The sequence below is a fragment of the Pangasianodon hypophthalmus genome, chromosome 3, assembly GCF_027358585.1.
Source record: "Pangasianodon hypophthalmus isolate fPanHyp1 chromosome 3, fPanHyp1.pri, whole genome shotgun sequence".
Classification (NCBI taxonomy): Eukaryota; Metazoa; Chordata; class Actinopteri; order Siluriformes; family Pangasiidae; genus Pangasianodon; species Pangasianodon hypophthalmus.
In genome coordinates, this window is record NC_069712.1 from 18,276,959 (window position 1) to 18,297,923 (window position 20,965).

General features: G+C 37.9%; 3 protein-coding genes across 4 annotated transcripts; 2 read left to right on the forward strand and 1 right to left on the reverse strand.

Annotated features, from left to right (window-relative positions):
- Positions 1–1,077: 1,077 nt before the first annotated feature.
- tnfaip2b (tumor necrosis factor, alpha-induced protein 2b) lies at positions 1,078–5,502 on the forward strand. The gene is made up of 12 exons (XM_026934343.3): positions 1,078–1,218; positions 1,531–1,665; positions 1,882–2,536; positions 2,625–2,736; positions 2,948–3,055; positions 3,149–3,243; positions 3,364–3,456; positions 3,545–3,671; positions 3,898–4,023; positions 4,140–4,295; positions 4,390–4,511; positions 4,601–5,502. The coding sequence occupies exons 2-12, from the start codon at positions 1,536–1,538 to the stop codon at positions 4,773–4,775; spliced, it is 1,899 nt and encodes a 632-aa protein (XP_026790144.3). The 5' UTR covers positions 1,078–1,218; positions 1,531–1,535; the 3' UTR covers positions 4,776–5,502.
- Positions 5,503–6,055: 553 nt separating this feature from the next.
- si:dkey-196h17.9 (exocyst complex component 3) lies at positions 6,056–11,441 on the reverse strand. 2 transcript variants are annotated; one of them, XM_034302846.2, is made up of 11 exons: positions 11,225–11,441; positions 10,224–10,365; positions 9,396–9,900; positions 9,066–9,291; positions 8,862–8,962; positions 8,672–8,749; positions 8,139–8,262; positions 7,815–7,931; positions 7,489–7,641; positions 6,961–7,082; positions 6,056–6,828 (listed from the first exon to the last, which is right to left on the reverse strand). In XM_034302846.2, exons 2-11 carry the CDS (start codon positions 10,333–10,335, stop codon positions 6,669–6,671), a joined length of 1,698 nt encoding a protein of 565 aa, XP_034158737.2. In that variant the 5' UTR covers positions 10,336–10,365; positions 11,225–11,441; the 3' UTR covers positions 6,056–6,668. The 2 variants fall into 2 exon arrangements, with proteins under 2 accessions (XP_034158737.2, XP_026794214.3); XM_026938413.3 differs by having other exon boundaries at positions 10,224–11,441.
- Positions 11,442–11,454: 13 nt separating this feature from the next.
- On the forward strand, positions 11,455–17,570 carry LOC113541463 (eukaryotic translation initiation factor 5). The gene is made up of 12 exons (XM_026938433.3): positions 11,455–11,570; positions 11,869–12,040; positions 13,460–13,739; positions 13,881–13,962; positions 14,128–14,300; positions 14,484–14,595; positions 14,840–14,961; positions 15,196–15,357; positions 15,587–15,748; positions 16,022–16,186; positions 16,317–16,457; positions 17,137–17,570. The coding sequence occupies exons 3-12, from the start codon at positions 13,668–13,670 to the stop codon at positions 17,230–17,232; spliced, it is 1,287 nt and encodes a 428-aa protein (XP_026794234.1). The 5' UTR covers positions 11,455–11,570; positions 11,869–12,040; positions 13,460–13,667; the 3' UTR covers positions 17,233–17,570.
- Positions 17,571–20,965: the final 3,395 nt, after the last annotated feature.

Sequence of the window (20,965 nt, forward strand, 5' to 3'; positions counted from 1 at the left end):
AGAAGGTGCATGGGGGTCAGGATCACTGGCATCTCAGAAGTAGCATGTGTAGCTCGACAGAGAGTGAGGGGGAGAGAGAGAGGGAGAGATTGTTAGGTAAGCTTTTGTCCTCTAATGGTTAAGGACAATGTACTTTGCGTGAAGAGTGCAAGCAGGGACTCCGGCAGGACTAGCTATGACAGCATAACTAAAAGGGAGAGCCAGAAGCTAACACAGACATATGAATAGTTTAGGTCTGTGACATCTGGTAAGAAGACAGTAATAGGTAGAAACCACAATCCACATCCTTCCTTTTAAAGTTTTCTCACATGACCTTCTGTATGTACAAATGCACCTGTTACCATGATAGAAATTACATTACTGAAGCTCTCTGCCCTCATGGCATCCATTTCATCTTGCTGGAGGCTACTGAACTGTTTTGGCTCAGGACATAGATCTGAGCAGAACGGTAAGTACACAATAATAATAATAATAATAATAATAATAATAATAATAATAATAATAATAACAGTTATAATAATAATAATAATAATAATAATAATAATAACCGTTATAATAATAATAACCGTTATAATAATAATAATAATAATAATAATAATAATAATAATTGTTGTTGTTGTTGTTGTTGTTGTTAGGCTTACACTACACAAAAAAACAAACATAAATGAAACCCTTGTGTGATTGATTTATTTGCTGAAAGAGTTTTTCCCCCACATCGCACTGAAAAGATGCTTCCATTTTAACCAAGAGGGTTTTCAAACGCTGTAACAGGATGCTGGATGCTTTGGACAGCCTTGATCTTTATAAAACTGCATATGGCACAATATCGTGACTGTAGAATAATGTAAATAATGTCATGATATAAATAAAGTATTCATGTCGCAAACATTTAGATTCTCAAAGGGTTGGGTCCTGCCTCCTGCCTCCTCCTATGCAGGCTACTATACTAAATAGTTTTCCAGACTATACCTTCAAAAACCATTAGTGGGGGCAAAAGTGGGCATAGCGTGTCACAGCCAGCACCGCGGCGCTCAGGCTACAGCGTGTAATTAGCAGCACAGATGTTTCCTAATCACACCTCTGCCCGGAAAGTTCATGTGCACGGGAAGATGTTTTTCCACGCGCCAATTCTTCCCCCATGAGTTTTAGTGGAGGAGGATGCAGTCTATATAAGTAGCCCAAACTGTTGAACAGAGCAACCGGAGCGCGCGACAGCTGGTGAGTTGACTGCTTCAGCAGTGAAGGGATTTCTTCATAGCACTCGTATTTTATAAAACTCGTACGATTCAGTCTCTCTGTATTTTGCGTCCTAACTTACCAAAACCTTGCACATGCCAGTTATTAGGCTGTATATTTGTGCCAAATCAGCAATTATAACACAATTGCCCTAATTAATTTCGTTCCTAAAACTTACTAAGCCAGCAAAGCTATTAGATCTACATATATTTAACAATGCCTGTATTATTTTTAACACTGCTTATGTGCTTTGGTTATTGTAACTATAATCTATGATTCCTGTCTTTCTCAAAGGAGCGATGACTGTTGGATCATCATCCCCCATAGTCAGAAGGGTCTCACCTTCTAAGTCTAAATTTTCCAAATTTAAAGTAAACCTACCATTTTTCAAAAGGAATACCCATGTTCAGGATGACATCAAGTCTGAAGGTAAGAGCATTTTAGTACTTACTTATCTCTCCAACAAGTCAAGATGAAAATAGCTTAGTCAGGCTCTTGTCATTAATGAAATAGATCAGTACACATTATATATAGTTAACTGGTATATTGTGCACTGTGGTATACAGTAAGTGTTCTGTGCAACTGAGTGTGATTTTATGTTGTCCTGGGGTCCTAATTGAATTTCTGTGCTTCTCTCTCCTTTAGAGGTTCTGTTAACTTTTCAGGAGAACCTACAGCAGCATCACTTGGCAATGGCAGGGCAGCAGCTGATATATCGAGAGGAGCATTTATTTGCACTGAAACAAACAGGGGTGGGATACAGCAAGACCATATTGGAGGAAGATGAGAAGGAAAAACTGATTAAAGACTCTGAAGACTTTATAAAGAAAGTTATGTCAACAGTTGAGAAATCTTTTGATATTCAAACTAACGAAGAGAAAGAATTTCTAAAAGAGGCAGTCCTAGCCATATACCAAGAGGAAGAACAGGACAGGAGATGGGAAGGTGTCGAGAAAAATGAACGTCCTCCATGGAGGCCGAGGTGTTGCAGACTGGCCCATGACCACCTGCTTCAGAATATGGTTACACAGCGGATGGAGCAGGCAAAGCTAGATTCAAATGTTAACATTAAGTCTTCAGTTCAATTGGAGATCACTGCCAAGGGTAAACAACTAAAGGAAGACCTGCTACAAATTGCAAAGAATGTGACGAGCTGCTACCCAAAAGAGAATGTGTGCCAACTGTATGCCAAAATATACCATCAGGTTTTTAGGGACAAGCTCAGAGAAGTTGCTGACTATGGACTTGCTGATGATGACTGCTTACATATACTTCAGTGGGTGAACATTCTTTACCCCGAGTAAGTGATGAAAGCCATACCAAGGCATTCTGTAACCTATAAATGCTTTTAAAGTTGTTTATTAACTGAACTATATTTTGTTTTTCAGGATTCTGAGGCATGAAGAGCTCTCTGGGGTGATTGAATATGAACATCTTGAGGCACTGCTCCCTGGTGATATCCTTGAACTGTTGGAAGAGCAGTTTTTGACCAATAAAGAGGTATATGTTGTTGTGTTATTGTTAAATCTCTTACATCTAAGTGCCCAGACAGACTCAGAGAAACCAGGCAATTCACAGTGCTTTGACACTTGACTCTTTCGGACTGACACATTCAATTTGTATTGTTGCTTTGGTGCTTATACACTAAGAGGTTTAAACTTTTATCTTTTTTTTGTCCCTCATTCTCTCCTTTCTTTGGTCATGTCCCTAGAATGAGCTGCAGACATGGTGTCAAAAGGCCTTGAGCAGTGAGAAGAATGCTAATCCTGAACTGATGGATGATTGCTACTTAAGCCACCTGGCTATTGATGTGATTCAGGTACTACTCCTGAAAATACAGTCAAAATACAATGTACTGGAAATATGTGAATGTGTGATATTCTAAATGTAAATGTGGTTCTTTCTTCTGCAGTGTGTCAATGCTCTTCTAACCTCATCAAAGTGTGTGCTGGGCTCTTGGTCAAAAACTCAGAGAATCACACACCAGTTAAAACAATTCCTTATTAAGTGAGTTCCATTTGTTACAAACTGGTTTTAAAATATTTCTTTTTTTATTTAATGTTCATTAGTTACTTCATATTTTGAAGTAGACATAAATATGACAATTTTAGCATGGCCTGTTTTCAGTTACCAGCATTTCCTTGAGAAAGTGATTGAGGATAATCGGGTGAATGCTGATGCTGTATTGAAGGCCAACCTGCCCTGTATCAGAGATCTCAGGTAAGCATCTGGAAATCTACTCTGGAGTTTTGCAATATGACATTGTACCTCTGGAAGGACCCACATGTAACAGTTGTTGTTTCTCTAGGAATTACATAATGATGAATCCAGATCCCTTCCCTCAACACATCAAGAATGACTATATAGATCTGCTCACCAGGATAAGAGACACATGCCACAGTTATTTCACCAAACGGATCCATAAAGCTCTCAAGGTAACTCAGATGCAGAAGTGTATTTATTTTATTAATTATTTTACCAATGTATTATCACATTAATGCAGTTCATGAATCTACATAGCTTTAATTGATTATCTACTTGGTTTGTATTAGTATTCATACTGCTAAAAAAGAGTCTTGATTTTGATTTGCATTCTCCTATTAAGCCTATGAGATTAATGAGAGTAGTTAAACTTTTACTTATGTCTTTGTGCTTCCACAGGGGACATACTCCAAACTGGGTACCCAAGAATGGATAAAACACAATGAACATGTGTGTAGTGAATTGCTTGATGGGGTGCATAGACACATTCAGGAAATCAGAAATCTACATGAAGCATGCGTTAAGGTACAAAGTGCATAGATTTGTTAACAGATTAATTAATTGATGGATATTCTGGTTTCTGCATTCTGATATAAACTGAAGGTGGCCTGCTGGATTATTAAAATTTGATCTATTAACAGGAATTGGTCAGCAAGCTCCATGAAGAAGTGTTGGCTGAGTATGTGAGGAAAATGATGAAGAAGAAGATCAAACTTAAAGATGAGAAGAAACAACACCAAGCAGCTGAAGCATTACGCAAAAATAGTCAGAAAATACACGCTCTGTTTACTGAGGCTGTAAGTTTTATAATACTTCTTTAGGCTGTAACTGTGTTTCTACTTCTTTGGGAACTTTGTTTAATAGTCTTGTTTCAATTGTCTTCATGTACAGGGGTCAGACATGGAGGGCCTGGAAGACATCCTGCCCAAACTAGCTGAACTGCTGACACTAAATGATCCACAGTGCATTGAACTCCAATTGGTCACTCTGTCTAACATTTACCCAGACCTCAGGTAATGCTCTTTCTAGCTATTTATGTGCACATTTGTGTAAAATACAGCTTTTGCGCCTCAGAAACTGATGTAACCATTGTGTTTAACAGTGAAGCCCATGTCTCTGCCTGGCTACACCTCAAGGCAAACCTCTCTCCCTCAGACTTCAAAAAAATTAAGAAGACCTTTTCTATGTATCATGCTCAGACCTCAGAAACCACTGTAGGTGGCCAGGACCCCCTTCCTTCAAGCAGGAATTTCTTCTCCAAAGTAGCCATTAAGTAATCCTTTGCAATACTGTAAAATACCAAATGTTTCTAATTCTCATGCTGTATGTTGTATTTATAATGTTTTATGCAGTGCCCTGTGCAATGTGAAATGATTAAGCTATTGTAATTATTTTAAAGAATTGTAAGTAGGTGTCAGTACGCATGTTACTGTATGTTTTCATGTTTTTATCTGATGTGTCTTGTTGAGTGGGGCATTAGTACAGGCCCTCTGTAAAGTCCAAAATGTAGTAATGATTATTAAGAGACTTTCCTGCCATCCGTAACATGGAAAGTAACAGTAATATACTTTCTATTTAGTATGTGTAAACATTCTCTTCCTGTTTTACTGCGGTGCGTAATGACACTTTCTACTGTGCTGAACAATGAAGTTACTAGACATTGATTCTTGGCTTAACACTTGTTCTGGTATGTGACCAGTATTCAGTGGGAATAGCCTCAGACCTCAGAGAATTACTATAAGATACAGGATATGAGTTTTCCTTTACAAATAAACCAGGCTTAGTTACAGCTATTATGAATTAAACAATAACATCCTTATCCTTTCCTGTCTGATTGTGGGTGCTCATTAAATAGAGGAAATGGGGAAGTTTCTTTGTTTTAGTGTTTGTATGTCTATATCTGAAGTTTGATTCCCAAAATGGTACACTATGGTGACCAGTTCTGAGAAATTCAAAAATAAATAAATGCATTATTCACTGAATAAATGCTTTTTTTATGTTTTAGACAGTACTGCTGAAATTATTTGAATAGAATTAGAGATTACAGCCAACTAACAGGAATAACAACATGCAAATTTTTGTGCGACTAAGATGATACCAACACTTTACAAAGTAACTGTGTTCATTTTAATACTATATTAAGATTGATAGACAAATTTGCTAGAGGCATAGAGCTCCTACTTTCCATGGCGTTACTGTAAGATGACCTAACAAGCATATTAGGTTTTAGGCAGTTTGCTGATCTGGATTGAGTCAATGTAATTTATTCTAACTTGTAGCTGCAAGAAAAGAGGACACCATATGAATGTAGTTGGATATCTCCAAGCCTGCCTTTATTGGTTTACTTTGAAGCTAAGTTAAGTCAAAATATACAATGCTGCCCTCAAGTGGACGTTGCTGTGAGTTTTCCTAAAGGCAATTTTAAAGTTTTAAAGGAGTTAAAATACTCAAGTAACATGTTTCTTGCTTACTTTAGTTAGTTAGGGCAAGGATCTAACAGGCTAATGTGCATGTCTTCGAAAATGTGATAAACCAGAAAGACACAACAAGGTCTAAATATGAATATAAAAATAATTTAATAAAATCAAAACAGTTGTAATAATCAAATGTTGTTACATGACACATAGAGCTTTGCACTTTTGAAGTGCATGAGCAGACACAACATTTCATGTTTATATTTAAACAAATCAATTGTTAAAGCTTAATATCTGTTAGCTTAGTTAGACATTAGGTAAACACAACTGTGCAAACAAGGCCAGTCCAACATGATGAAAAATCATGTAATAACTATAAAATAACGTTAAGAAGGCCAATGCAACATTCTACCTCCTAAGGACTAGCTGAAATACCGAAATATAAACGTTGACTAAAAATCTAAAATCTTTTAGAATTTCAGTTTCTGGACTAGCAACACTGGAATAATTATGATGAGAATTAATACAACTCAAGTACAATAAATCAAGTAATAACTGGAATGTCAAAGTTAAAGTAGTTTAAAGTTAAAGTAGTTAAAAAAGTCAAAGTTAAAGAATGTCAAAGTTAAAGTAGTTTAAAATCAGTGTCATGATTGGTTTTACAATAGTGTCTTTGAGAAAACCTAGGAAAAAAAAAAACTCATGCACACAATAAAGTCGTGGGCCGAACATTGGTCATCTGCTTCATCTATATATTCAACAAAGACAGCACCACCAGTACATACGGGGATGTGGTCTGACGTGGTCTCCATTTCTGATGTGATCTTCAACTTCCCTACTCACAACAATTACTTTCTTAATCTGTCGTCTTGACAATTCCCCTCTCCAGTGCAGTAGGGCAGGTATGTACTCCTCACTACAAGAAAATACAAATACCACATTTTTCAGTTAGGTCTTTATCATTAACCAGAAATGTACCAAAATTTATAATGATTTAATTGTGAATCTAGTTGAATCTGTTAGTGCATAAGAGTGAGTTTGAGTTTACCTCTCCTTAGGGAAAGTGATGTACAGTTCTGAGCAGTGAAGCTTAAGAGTATCTACATTACGGCACTGCAGAATCTCACCGATTTTCAACAGGACCATTTTCTGCTCATCATTACTTCCATTCTGTTGAAAAAAGTTAAAATTACATTTGCCTTGAATAGCATTTTACAGATCAAATTTAGGCATGAGGAGAGTTTAAAATCACGGCAGACATTCAGCAAAATGTAAAACAAATTCAACTAGAAGCAGACGTTTGCAATGCTGTCATACGTTTACATTTACACTGCACGCCAGAAGTAGTGTAAGCACGATAGCGAAATAGATTACTACTTTCTTGATTTATTCATAAACTAGAAAAAATAAATAGTCTACATTTATTTTCATATCTTGCATATCTGTGTGTTTTTGGGTTTTACAACATCCAAAAAGTGTTCACAGAGGTTTTATGATGGTTACGGTTCATGTCTCTTTGCAAAGTTCAATATTACTTGGCGAGAATGTAAAGTATATTAACATTTGTGTTTCTCACCTGTTGTGCGAAGCTGAAGTGGAAACGTTCAGCATCCATCATTATCCTCTTTTCCACATCATTCCATCTGTTTTCCAATTTTTTGTACTTTCTCTGCGTTAAACAGTCTAGGTATGCTCTGGTAACACTGTGGTATGCTGCTTTTACAATAAGCTAGAAAATAGAGAAAAGAAGTGATTAAGAGTCATTGTATTTCAAATTATGCTGAAAATTGGGATAACATTTAACAGGTGAAAAAAATACAGTGAGGTTTAAAATAATGTTAGGTAAGTGATCAGAAGATTCTGACTGACAATTTAAATGTGAAATTATTACAGTATACATACCTGTTTTGTCTCATCTCCCTGTTCCATTTGTGGTAAAGTTGCAAGCATTTTTTGAATTAAGTCGATCATATTATTCAAATGTCCATCCTCTTTGTTGAAATACTTCTTTAAATTGTCCTAAAATTGTAAAATGTAATACTTTAAAATGTAGTAAATACATTTATTGTAAATCTTGAATCTGATTACCTAGAGAAAGCCTAGCAGTGTTTGTAATATAACGTATATGTGACTTTTTTGCATTACATTTGCATTAAGAATGGTAGTTGTTGTTTGGGGAATTCCATTATAGTATTGCACTTTTTTGGTAACATATGAAGAACTCACCTTTGCTATGTTTGCAAACGACTGCTGTACACTGAATAAAGACTGAGTCTCCATGTCTCCTAACATCAGGAGAGTGGATGAATCTGTGTTATTGTTTGAATCAATAATGCTCAGAGCATAGGACCTGCAGCAAAGGAAAGTCATATCAAACTTAATAGGCTAAATTGTGAGTTACATATAGACCACGTAAATCTGCATTCTTGTTTAAAAGATGATTTAAGAAGAACCATTAATCAAAACTAAAGAAAATCATTTTAAAACAATCTCCAAATCATAATACCATTCAGAATGTCTCTCTTATGACAGATGTTTTAGGCTGACAGGAAATTACCTGATAGCCCTTATGGAAATGTGTATGAGCACTTCATATGATCCATTTACATTTTACATTTACATCATATGGCAGATGCACTTATCCATGGACTTATAATGGATGTTAAAAAACATGATCTGTGATTTTATTAGTAAGCTCTTTACCCAGCTAACTATATTGTTACATACTAACCGTAGTAAGGATCACCTTTCAAACTCACCTGAGTTGCCTACAGGTATAAAGTGTCTTGAAGTGACGCAGTAAATTTCCCTCATCGGCCCCCTGTGCATTCGTATACCTGCCAACACATATTTTTTGGTAGAAGGCAGTTAATTTTATACTAATTTATATAATAAAAAAACTGAAAACAGCTGCCCTTTAGTATAGGGCAGAAAATCGAATAAACTCACCTCTGTATGAAACTGTGAAGTTCATCGCAACAAAGTCTCTGTACAGCATTTTTAAGGGTGTGGCTGACTGTTTTACTTGCCTGAATGGGAGCATCCAGACACTTTAGAGAGAAAGAGAGGGGGGAGGTGTTAATGTTGGAGACATTCTGGACATTCCCCAGGATTTTGTGTATTCAGAAATGGGACATCCTATCTGCCTAGTACCTGTATTACATCAAGTTGGACTTGAATGAAAGCCTCCTCATTGCTGTCATCACAAACACGATTAAGCTCATCCTGCTGCAAGATGTTGTGCAGGGTAGTTGAGATATTGTTCTGAAGAAGTGTGAGGAGTTTCTGCTTTGAATACTCCAACCAGTCAGCCAACAAGAAAGGGTCTGATACACTAAGTACACCTTTCTGTGTTTTCAGGCATCCTTTATGGTCCTGCCTGAAATGAAAAATAATGAAAAGAACCATGAAGAAGTCATTTTATATGGTTATTCACTATTCCAGCATATTCAGTCATGATAATTATGTTGATAAAGTGCTTACTTAAAGTATGTCTTTTTCACCCATTGTAGAAGGAAGAAGGAGTCTTTTACTGATGAACTTCTATCCATTAACAAGAACAACATGCCAAACAGGCGGCGAGTATAGCTGTCGACCAGGTAACTTTCTAGTACTGAATCATCTAAGACTGGAACTAAGGAAATCACCTTGCTATGTATCAAACTCATAGCATCATTCAGATATTCCCCAGTGTGTGGCTGTGAGTTTGTTGGCAGTGCAGGAGAGTTGTTATCTACAAACTTTTCCACTGCTGTGAGGTAGTCTTTCAACCTGCACTGAGAATAGCTGCCAGAGCCCCCATTTCCATCAGGTGTGATACCACACTGTTTCACCTGCTCAGCTGCGTCATTTAGCTCCTGGATATATTTGTCTCCAGTAAGTGTAGCTGTGAGAACTGGAAGGACTGAGTCTTGAGCACACATTTGGGGATCTGCACCAAACTGATCTGTTGTGTTCATGACGCAATCATTTTGTTGTCTGGGATCTTCTGTAAATTAAAAATAGGTATGTAAATGCCATCTAACAAATAAAGCTGCTCAGTGAAATTTGATATAGTTCTGGTTTCAACAGGAAAAAAAACATTCTACACCATTCTCAATTCAAAGGAATATGGCTGTCAAACCAAAGCAACAGTCTATTGCAAAGATAAGTCTGATAAATCCTCTCTCGTCAGTGTTAATGCTTGGGATACATGGAAAGCTACAAGTAAGTAAAATAGTTCTCTTTGTTTCTGTCATGGTAAAGTCTACATTATGATCATTCAGTTGGAATGCTAAATGATAGACATTAATGAATGAATATATAACTTACCATCTGCAGGCTCAGAGGGCTCTGAGCACATGTGGCTCACCAAACTTTCTTCTTCCCTAACTCGGCATTTTTTCCTAAACAAGTGCTTCAAGGTTTTCGAAATCCTTGCCATTTTATGAGTGTCCTCTCTACTGCAAAGCTTCTAAATGGAATCAATGTATTTATTATTATTATTGTTGTTGTTGTTGTTATTATTATAAAGAGCTCGGATTATATCAAACCTCGTTTATTATCCACAAGCTGTGAGCAGCCAGCTTTAATACACACCCTGGCTGGTATTCCCCAGACATTAACCAACCAGCTTCATCCACCGCATGCAAATAACCCCAGGAACAGTACTTCCCCATTACCTCAAAGCGCTTTCATTTTTCCAAAAATAATAATAATAAAAATTCCCTAGCTTTTCCTATTGGCTTGTTTATATTGTAAAATGCCTTTTACACAGCATTCTGTAACATACTAGGTACCTAAAAATATTTGATATTTATTCTATAATAGCATTTTGATGAATCACGTGAATCACAGTCAATTCGCCATAAACATCAGACAGAGCTAAAAAGAAATAATGTTTTCATCAATAGACATTAAATATTAAATATTCCAGTTCTCATACATTCACACAGAAATCGCTACTAGTCAGATTACGAGGAAATGTCATGAATGGGGGTTGCAGTGTTTTCTGATTGTGAACAGGGAATATGAGAATATGGTTTATTCCACTGCCTGTTAATAGGCCTTTTTGTCACCTTAATTGTGAACAAGTCGATTCATAGTAATATGCAAAATTATAGGCTAATCAATAGCAAAGCAGTTCACAGCTTTTGGGGGGGATTTAGGTGCCTATTTGGTTAAATAAATAAATAAATAAATAAATAAATAAATAATGTTCGTGTAAGCAACTTGCAAGTACCAGACAGTTTAGTTGAATTCCATATGCCTGACAGGTTCTGGGTATTAAAAAGATTATTACCAGTAATTTGCAGTTTGTACCACACACATACCCAGTTAATGCATAAGGGTTCTTTACAGGTTCTTTAAGCTTTCACTGGATAATTAGGAAACGGTAGATCTCATAAACAATGTATTGCATGTACACAAAGTAGTCTATGAAATGTAATGGCAAGACTGGGGAGGAGGCGATGGGCTTGTGATTGACATTTAAACGGGCCACTCAGGATGAAGAATGTGCCACAATAGGGGAGCTCGTCCAATGGATGCCTTGTAGGGGCGGGGCGACGGGTCCACTCGTCAGGAGAGGAGGGGGCGTGTACTTGCTCGTCATCGAGTTTCGGTTGTATTTCCAAGGTACTCTGCCATTGCGTAGTGGCGCAAGAAGGTTCTGGAGAGGTAAGAGCAGCAGATGATAACCAGATACCAAAATAGTTAATTTGCATTTGGCTGATTTAAAAAAAAAATAATAATAATAAAAAAAAAAAAAAAAAAACATTCGCTTGCCAATCGTGACAAAGCGTCTGAAAATATTTTAGACCTGTTATTGGTCAATTTTCCCAGCTAGTTAACGTGCTGGTTATATAAACTAGCTAGCTACTAGGTCATCACTGCTGCTGTTTCAGATAAATCTCAGCTGTGTTTAGCGTTTTGGGGGGTTGATAAGCGATATGACGTGATTTTATTTTATTCTCAGATTCCAGTATCGTTTCTGGACCTGCTGCCTTGCCCTGACCCGTTTCTCTCCAGCCGTGTCCGGTTACAGTCTTGGATCACGACCCAACAACTCAACTCCAGCTCGACTATCAGCCCTTCACTGCGTCGTTGGACGACTAGCGTTGTGTTTATGTCTTTATTTTACGGAAACGGTAAGCGTTTAAACAGGGTCTCATAGCAATATAGTTAATGCTGGTTAACCTTATATTATATATGCCAGAGTTTACTCTGTTTCTACCATTCTTAGCCAGCTGCTAGCATAAAGGGTGTGAATGACGCCAGGAGCTCGGATCAAAATGGCGCCTTACATACTGTGTGTGCACCGTGGTGGCGCACGTACAGCTCAATTAGCTTAGCTTAGCCATGACGCACTCTGCACCATGATGGAAAACGAGTCGAGGTTGGCGTCCCCCTCCCACTGTTTAGCGCTTTTATATTACGTTCATTCATTCTTTAAGGAACTGAGTACTCGCGCTTGCCTTCCGGACTGGGAAGGAAAAAAAAATAGACGTTGACTTCTTGGTTTTATCCTTGTTCTCATAGATAGCTAAGCGGACATGAGTAGCTCAGTGACTGAAGTATGGAAGCCCAAGGAGTCACGAGGGCGAGTCCCAGTACAACTGGAAGATTCTTCTCCTGAGTCAACACGCACACAGAAGCGTGTAAAGTTTTACTGAATTGTTTAAAGATGCGTATTGGAGCACTGAAAATCGCTCAACTGTTGAATTGAGGTTTCCCTGCTCTGTAAAGTGGGTCATTTTGAACCGACCAGAACACACAGGTTAAGACCAACTAGCTACTTAATCAAAACTCACGTAGCTAGTTGGTCTTAACCCTTGTGTTGTGTTGTATTTCAAAATGACCCACTTTACAGAAAGTGGAACCACACTAAAACATGTGCTTCTTTAATTTTATCTATTGACCGTGAAAAGGGCAAATTTACTTTTGGCGCATTTGCTATACCCCCCTTCATATTTGTATTACACAGGTTGTCAGTGATTTTTACCTGAGAATAAAACAGATTACAAAAAAAAGTGGTGAAATATCAATTGACACCAAGTGCAATTTGCAAAAAAAATTAATAAATAGGTGAATTCACTATGTTGTATTACCTCCTTGTCCTATTTGCACTCCCATCTGACGGTTAGAAAATCCCGAGGCATGAGAAATGGATTTGTGTGTCTTTAGTGTTCCCCAAAAACATAGACGTATTCAAGGTTTCAAGTGGTCTGTTTCAGCTGCCCAAAATCAATATGACCCTTGAACAGTGCACTCATTGCTTCGTAATGAACAGAGCACAAGGGTTGTTGTTTGTAGGCGTATCCCAACTTTGCTTAAGTCTGGTTAAAGTGTTTCGCTCATTCACAGTACCTCTGTGTGGAATTACCATGCTGATACTGTTTTCATTTTACGTGTGGTTTAATTAAGGTCTGTTGATACTGAGGGGAAATTATGGGATGATGTAAGGAAGATAATCATAGGTGGTACTTGACATGTCCAGCGAATAGCAGTTCTTAAACAGTGTCAGTGTGCACTCCTGTTGCCTAATAAAAATGTGTTAATTTTTTCAGAGCTGTTGCGCAGCTGTTGGAACGCAAGCGGTGTAAACCTAGACCACGAGCAAGGAACTTGCAGCCTCTGTGGCAAAATCTTTTTCATGTCAGAGACCGAGCACGCTTGCAGTCGTTTATGTCATCCCGTCTTCTCCAGACAGAAGATACCCAAAAATCCCCATCCAAGATCTTTTTATTTTGCTGATAGTGCCACAGGTCACTCAAAATGTCTGTTAACGTCAACCGCAATGTGTCGGACCAGTTCTACCGCTACAAAATGCCCCGTCTGATTGCCAAGGTATTTATTTCCTATTATGAATGGGGTATTTTTTTTGTTTGTTTTTTATTTTTTATGCTAGAATTGTATGTCTATGATTTGTAATGGGCAGTGGTTTTTGCTCATTTTTGTTCGTAATGAGTCATTCATTTCTCTGACCAGGTGGAGGGCAAAGGGAATGGAATCAAGACAGTCATTGTCAACATGGTTGATGTTGCAAAGGCACTGAATCGGCCTCCAACATGTAAGTTTTAAATGATGTCTTTTTCATTTAATGTAGTCAATTTATGAACAGTGCAATGCAAACCTTAATTCATTCATGTATGGTGATTTGCTCTCTCTCCAAGTTAATAGTGTGTGTGCGCCTGTCATATTATTTCTGACAAAATGTATCTCTCTCTGCCTTAAGATCCAACCAAGTTTTTTGGCTGTGAGCTTGGGGCGCAGACCCAGTTTGACACAAAGAACGACCGCTACATAGTGAACGGCTCCCATGAGGCCAATAAACTACAGGACATGCTGGATGGATTCATACGCAAGTTTGTGCTGTGCCCTGAGTGTGATAATCCTGAGACTGACTTAGTAAGTAGGAGTGGATGTGTTACTTTGACTCAGGTTACATTAATTAAAAAAGAAATTGGGGGGGGGGGGGGGGGGGACTGTGCTCTGTAGAATTAGATTTGTTTTCACAATGCACTGTTGTTCTTTTTTTTTTTTTGTTTTGTTTTTTTCCCCACAGTTGAAATTTGAATTTTTGTCTTTCAGCATGTCAATCCAAAGAAACAAACTATTGGGAATTCTTGTAAGGCTTGTGGGTACCGGGGTATGCTAGACACTCGCCACAAACTGTGCACGTTCATCCTTAAAAATCCACCAGGTGAATTTCTTTTAACTGTACTACTGCTGGCATGAAGATAATTAGTAATAAAGATTTTCATCATAACACCTGACATTGTAGCATGTTCCAGAATTATTTGTTGATTTGATGAAAAGGTGTAAAAGAAAATGTGTTTACAATGAGTAATGTAGGTACTGAAGCATGTTTTGTGGTTTGGGATGCAGTTGTGTTAGCATAATAAATTTTTATAGCCTACCCTGTTTTATAATCACCATAAATGTAGAGAGTGATAGTGGGTCTGTGAAGAAAGAGAAGGAGAAGAAGAACCGAAAGAAGGACAAGGAAAATGGCTCAGGCAGTGGTGATGCTGGGAACCATAATGACATTGATGCGCCGGAAGCTGTGGTGAGTGCCTTTTTACCCCTTTATCCTTGGCGATGGTCATTACAATACAGATTACATCAAGTGGTGGTGATGAATCAATTACAGAGGTTAAATTAGGACTGTGTTTCTAATAAAAACAATTAGAACTGGCATATTTTACTTGAGCTTGTATGATGAATTAACTAATTTTGGTGTTAAAAATCTCTACATTTGATACGAAAAAGACTCTTCAGCTAAAATATGCCCTGTGTTTAGGATGGTAATGAAGATGATGAGGACTGGGCAGAGGAGACCACTGAGGAGGCCCAGCGTCGACGGATGGAGGAGATCAGTGACCATGCTAAAAACCTGACACTCTCAGATGATCTGGAGAAGACCCTGGAGGATAGAGTCAACATGTTTTATAATTTTGTCAAAGTAAGTAGATGAGGGTGTCTTTGGATGGGTACTGAGCAAATAAAACACAGGTTAGAAAAAAGCTTCCTGAACTGAGCTGCAGAATTGACAATGTTCTTTCTTTGTTGTATTTTTGTTCTCTCTGCCCAATTTAGTCTTCATGCATTGGTTTTGAGGCTTGTAATAAGAAATTATTGAAGTATAAAGGCTAGTAATGACTTATTCTTCTATCATGTTTAATTTTTTCTAGCAAAAGAAAGAAAATGGTGCAATAGACTCTGCAGACAAGGAGATTCTGGCTGAGGCAGAGCGTCTGGATGTGAGGGCCATGGGGCCACTTATCCTGAGTGAACTGCTCTTTAATGAAAACATCAGAGACCAGATCAAGAAATACAAACGCCACTTTCTACGTGTAAGTCACTACGACTTCCTTTAGCAACAAGTTTGCTTATTGTTGATGCTGTGAGCAGACATGTTGATTTGACATCACTTGCTGAATTTGAGGAGACTGTCCTGAGTTTACACGTAGGAATTCTGAGTTGTATTTTTCCTAGTCAGCGGTCGGAAATCCTGAGTTATGATTTTTAGTTGAATGCACATATATATATATATATATATATAAATATAGAATTGTGTACTCTTTCCTCTAATACTGAATTAATTCTCAATTGTTCCATCTCTACAGTTCTGCCATAATGATAAGAAGGCTCAGAAATATCTGCTGGGTGGCTTTGAGTGTGTGGTGAAGCTGCATCAAACTCAGCTGCTGCCCAGAGTTCCAATCATACTAAAGGATCTGTATGATGCTGACCTGTTGGAGGAGGACGTCATCCTCACGTGGGCTGAAAAGGTAGGTGTGCGCATAAAAATACAGATCACTGAATATTATGTTTTGTTTGGTGACAAGTTGCTTGATCTGAGTTGCCATATTTGTTTAGTGTTACAATGTGAATTTAACGACATGCGGTTTTATCCCTAAGGTGTCCAAGAAATATGTCTCTAAAGAGCTGGCAAAGGAGATCCATGCTAAGGCTGCTCCTTTTGTCAAATGGCTGAAGGAGGCAGAGGAAGAGAGTGAGGGAAGTGAAGAGGAAGAGGAGGAAGATGATGAGAATGTAGAGGTAAATCAGTTCAACCACTTTGTTTTTCCCTTTTTGTTTGATGCATGCAGATGCAGAACCAACATGATGCTGTAGTCAGTGAGGCTTTGGGGCATGTTGACTTTCCAGTTTCTTTGAAGGAAAAAATGTATAGTATAACCCTACTTGTATCCTGAAAATTAAATTAATTGTATGAATATAGTACAGAACGGCCAGGTTAAATCCATTTTTCGTCCATTTCAAATCTTTTGTTTATTTTTGGGATGATGTAGTACATGTTGCTAATCACATTGATATAACCATCAGAAAAAAAATTACAAAACAGCTGAGAGAATAAATGTGAACATCTCTCCCAGTTCTCCAGCTGAGGCACATGAAATCCATAGTTGTCATATTTGTTAAGCTATTATATGTGCTAGGGCTGATGAATGAAGCCGAAAACACTTTAATTAAGCCAAAACCACATTGGCAAGATAAGTGCTTTCCATCCACACTGACTCTATTTGGTGCACATTAAACATGATGCCCTGCTGTACTTTTTCTCTACCTTTCTTGTAGTTTTCCTGTAAACTCAATGAAACCTGTAAACTTGTTACTAAAGACAAAAACTGAAAGCTTAAAACTAAAGTCTTTAACTCAGTAACCTTGGTCAGATTGTCTTGGCTCTTAGTGACACAGAATTCTCCTTCCTGCCCTCCAGGTTGTATACTCTTCCTCTGCCCGTGAGCTGAAAGTGGAGACCGTTCAGCCAGAGAAAACTGAGGAGGAGGATGACCTTGACATTGATGCCATTTAAAGAAATGACACATCTTTGACTATCCAGCTTTCTTTACAGATAAAAAGATCAAATTAATCCCAGTAGCCTTCTTTTCGGCCCTCTGTATTATCCGTGTATTACTATATTACCCTTTGACTAGTTTATTCTATCTCTGCTACCGAGGCATGGTTTTAAAATTGCGCTTTCAGTGTCTTGCTGCTAAACTATTATGTTCATTCTCTCTCTGTACTGAAAAATTTATATTGTGAGTTTTTTTTTTTTTTTTTTGATGAATGGATTTAACTAAGCTGCACAGTTAGTGTTCAATTGATTGTTTCAATTTCTTTAATCATTAAATAAACAATGCTTTCATGTTACTTGAATTTATATAGTTAGGGTTGGGGCAGGGTAGAGATTCTATGTTTCTAATTACAAACTATTAGAGTAACGGTATGAGCACAAAAACGAGTGAAAGAAAATCAACTAACCACAGTACAGGCAAGTAGTGTTTCCTCTCAGTCAAGCCACTTTCCTGCATTCATTAAAAGTGTTTTGTTGGTTTTTTTTTTTTTTTAATATATAGTTTAGACACCCTGCACTCAAAATGGCTACTACTCTTGGATGCCTTATTTGATTCCACACTGTTCAGTTAAAGCTGTTTCTCACAGTCCAATATGCTAATTATTGAAGGAAAATAACCTAATAATCAGAAATGCTTCCTATGCTTGCTAACTTTAATAAATGTTAGTGACTTTCAGCTTATAAGGTAGAGATGCAAATTAACACTGGGATACTGATATCCCACTCGTGTAAACCTGTGAGGAATGATCGCTAGTTAATGCTAGTAGTATTGGTACAGTCAAACCAGCAATATTTTCTTTCTTGCCTTCTACAAATGTCTGACCACATATCTTCCATATGGAGCTATCTGCTTAATAGCTTGTGACAACAGTCACGCCGCACTGTTCATTGTGGAGCCTGCTATGTTATTTGGATATGCTAAGTCATATACTTGGGCTAGAGCTGGGGTTTCCTCTGTTCATGTCTCATTCTCCCTGCCAGGTTGGTTCCTTCCTCTGTGTTTTTCAATACTCCCTGTCCTCTCTGCTTAGTGGCGGTCCCTGTGTCTTTCCGTTGTGAGAGATGAACAGTTGATCTGATGATTAAATTGACCCAGGGAGGAAACGCATTCTGCCTGTGGGCAATTTGGGGCCACAAGCAGGACTCTGTGGTCTGATTGCTGAATTCTGTGCAGTGTGGCCAAAATCAGTGGTAGCAGCAGAAATGCATAGAGACTGCTTTTCTAAGATGGTCAGTGCCAACACCGCCAGGGAGTTTAGATGTTGTAATCCTGTAGCATGGCTTCTTAGTGATGTCAAAACTGTGTGTATAGTGGAAACCACCTAACTTGGTGGTTAGCCACGAGAAGCACCAAGAATGAGCTACTTGGATGTGCTAACAAAAATCACAGGCCTGCTAGACTTTACGTGGAGAAGAATCTGCCCCAACCCCAAAGTGTTATGAGCAATCCGGATAGTTTGGTATGCCACAGGTCTGCTAGACAAAGGTGGCCCCACTCAGCAGGGATATTGGGGAATGGAGGGAAACCCAGTTCCAGCCACTGTGTACTTGTTAGCAGAGTCCAGCTAACTTCACAAGCTCAGTGATGGAGAGCAAGATATGGCAAGGGAACCCACTCAGACTGACTCTATGCCATAGCCATGTGGTTATAAAAAATTAATCAACATCTCACCAGTCAGACTGAAGAATTCAGCAGTGCTGTAAAGTGACAATAAAAGGTGTCTTTCCAAAAGGTGTCAGTATTTATCCATGAGAAATCTTTCCTTGCTTGTATCACAGAAGTACAGTGGATATAAAAAGTCTTCACAACCCTGCTAAAATGGCAAGTGTGTGATGTAAAAAAAAAAAAAAAAAAAAACTGCAGCCAAGATTAATCATGTCAGATCTTTTTCCACCTTTAATGTGAGATAGCAACCAACAAAATTCAAGTGCAACACAAATAGAAAGAGGTGGAAAAAATCTTACAATAACCTGGTTGCATAAGTGTGTATACCCCTTAAATACTTTGTTAAAGCACCTTTTCCTTGTAATACAGCACTCAGTCTTTTTGGGTAAGAGTCTACCAACATAGCACATTTTGAGTTGGCAATTTTATTCCACTCTTCCTTGCAAAAATGCTCCAGACTTATTAAATTGTGAGATGATTTCCTCTGCACAGCCCTCTTCAAGTCTTTCCACAATAGGTTCAATAGGATTTAGATCTGGGCTCTGGCTGGATCATTCCAAAACACTGATCTTCTTCTGAAGCAATTCCTTTTTTGACTTAGGTTTGTGCTTTGGGTAATTATTGTGCTAGAAGGTGAACTGTTTGTTTATCTTCAGCTGTTTAACAAGCCTGCAGGTTTTGTATTAAAACAGACTGGAATTCAGAGCTATCCACAATTCCCCTGACTAGAGTCCCCATCCCAGCTGAAGAGAAGCAGCCCCAAAACATGATGCTGCCACCACCATGCTTCATAGTTTGATGTTGTTTGGGTGATAAGCTGTCTTGTTTATGTGAAAAACATATCTTTTTATAGAATTATGCCCAAAAAGTTCTCCCATTTTGCCACATGGTTTTTATTTATTTAGGTAGGCTTGGATGTTTTTTTTGTTTTTGTTTTTGTTTTTTTGTGAGAAAGGGCTTCTGTCTAGCAACCCTACCCCATAGCCCAGACATGTGAAGAATACAAGAGATTGTTGTCACAGGCAGTGAGCGACCAGTACTTGCCAGATATTCTACAGCTTCTTCAATGCTGCCATAGGTCTCTTGGCAGCCTCCCAGACGAGTTTTCATTTATTGTCCTTTCATCAATTTGGGAGGGACGTCCTGTTCTTGGTAATGTCACAGTAGTGCTCCATTTTGTGCCTTCACAGTTATCCATGGTACATAGATTTGTTCCAAATCTAATATTTTGGAAATTCTTTTGTATCCCTCTCCTAATCAATACCTGACACTGAGATCCCATACATGCTTTGTAAGCTCTTTGAAGACCATGGCTTCAGCAGTCAGCTGAAACCAAGAAGATATCAGGAATATCCTACAGAAACAGCATATCTTTATTTGGGGTTAATCAGAATCACTTCATTGATGTCAGGTGTATGATAATTACTGAACATGAGTCTGAATGTGATTGGTTCATTCTGAGCACAGCCCCGTTATAAAAGGGTGTGCACACTTGTGTGGATTTCACATTTTTTTTCTTTTTCCTCTAAAAGATTTCTATTTGTTTTTCGCTTGAATTTTGGTGGTTGCTATATTATATTACATTAAAGGTGGAAAAAGATCCAACATTATGTATCTTAGTTTCTTTCTTTCTTTTTTTTTACATCACAAAAGATTTTGAATATCCACTGTATTTATCTCAGCACTGAAATGGATTTTAAATTAATAGTTTGTCAGCATTCACATAGGCTATATATAACTGCTTGTTGTGTATATATCATAAAGACACACATACAGTTGAGGTCAAAAGTTTACATCCCCCTTTCAGAATCTGATTTCTGGGAAACATGTAACTTATCTTCTGTAGCCTCTGAAGGGCAGTACTAAATGAAAAAAATATGATATTTAGGCAAAATAAGAAAAATGTACACATGTCCATTCTGTTCAAAAGTTTTCACCCCCCAGCTCTTAATACATGGTTTTTCCTTCTGGAGCATCAGTGAGCGTTTGAACCTTCTGTAATAGCTGCATATGAGTCCCTCAGTT

Excerpts from the sequence above, each read along its gene's own strand:
- LOC113541463 (XM_026938433.3), top strand. The coding sequence starts at position 13,668 with ATGTCTGTTAACGTCAACCGCAATGTGTCGGACCAGTTCTACCGCTAC. Across the intron at positions 14,962-15,195 it reads TTGATGCGCCGGAAGCTGTG|GATGGTAATGAAGATGATGA; the intron begins GTGAGTGCCTTT and ends CCCTGTGTTTAG. Across the intron at positions 16,458-17,136 it reads AAGATGATGAGAATGTAGAG|GTTGTATACTCTTCCTCTGC; the intron begins GTAAATCAGTTC and ends CCTGCCCTCCAG.
- si:dkey-196h17.9 (XM_034302846.2), bottom strand. The coding sequence starts at position 10,335 with ATGGCAAGGATTTCGAAAACCTTGAAGCACTTGTTTAGGAAAAAATGC. Across the intron at positions 7,642-7,814 it reads AGGGAGATGAGACAAAACAG|CTTATTGTAAAAGCAGCATA; the intron begins GTATGTATACTG and ends TCTATTTTCTAG. Across the intron at positions 7,083-7,488 it reads ACTTCAGCTTCGCACAACAG|AATGGAAGTAATGATGAGCA; the intron begins GTGAGAAACACA and ends TTTTTTCAACAG.
- tnfaip2b (XM_026934343.3), top strand. The coding sequence starts at position 1,536 with ATGACTGTTGGATCATCATCCCCCATAGTCAGAAGGGTCTCACCTTCT. Across the intron at positions 3,244-3,363 it reads TTAAAACAATTCCTTATTAA|TTACCAGCATTTCCTTGAGA; the intron begins GTGAGTTCCATT and ends GCCTGTTTTCAG. Across the intron at positions 3,672-3,897 it reads GGATCCATAAAGCTCTCAAG|GGGACATACTCCAAACTGGG; the intron begins GTAACTCAGATG and ends GTGCTTCCACAG.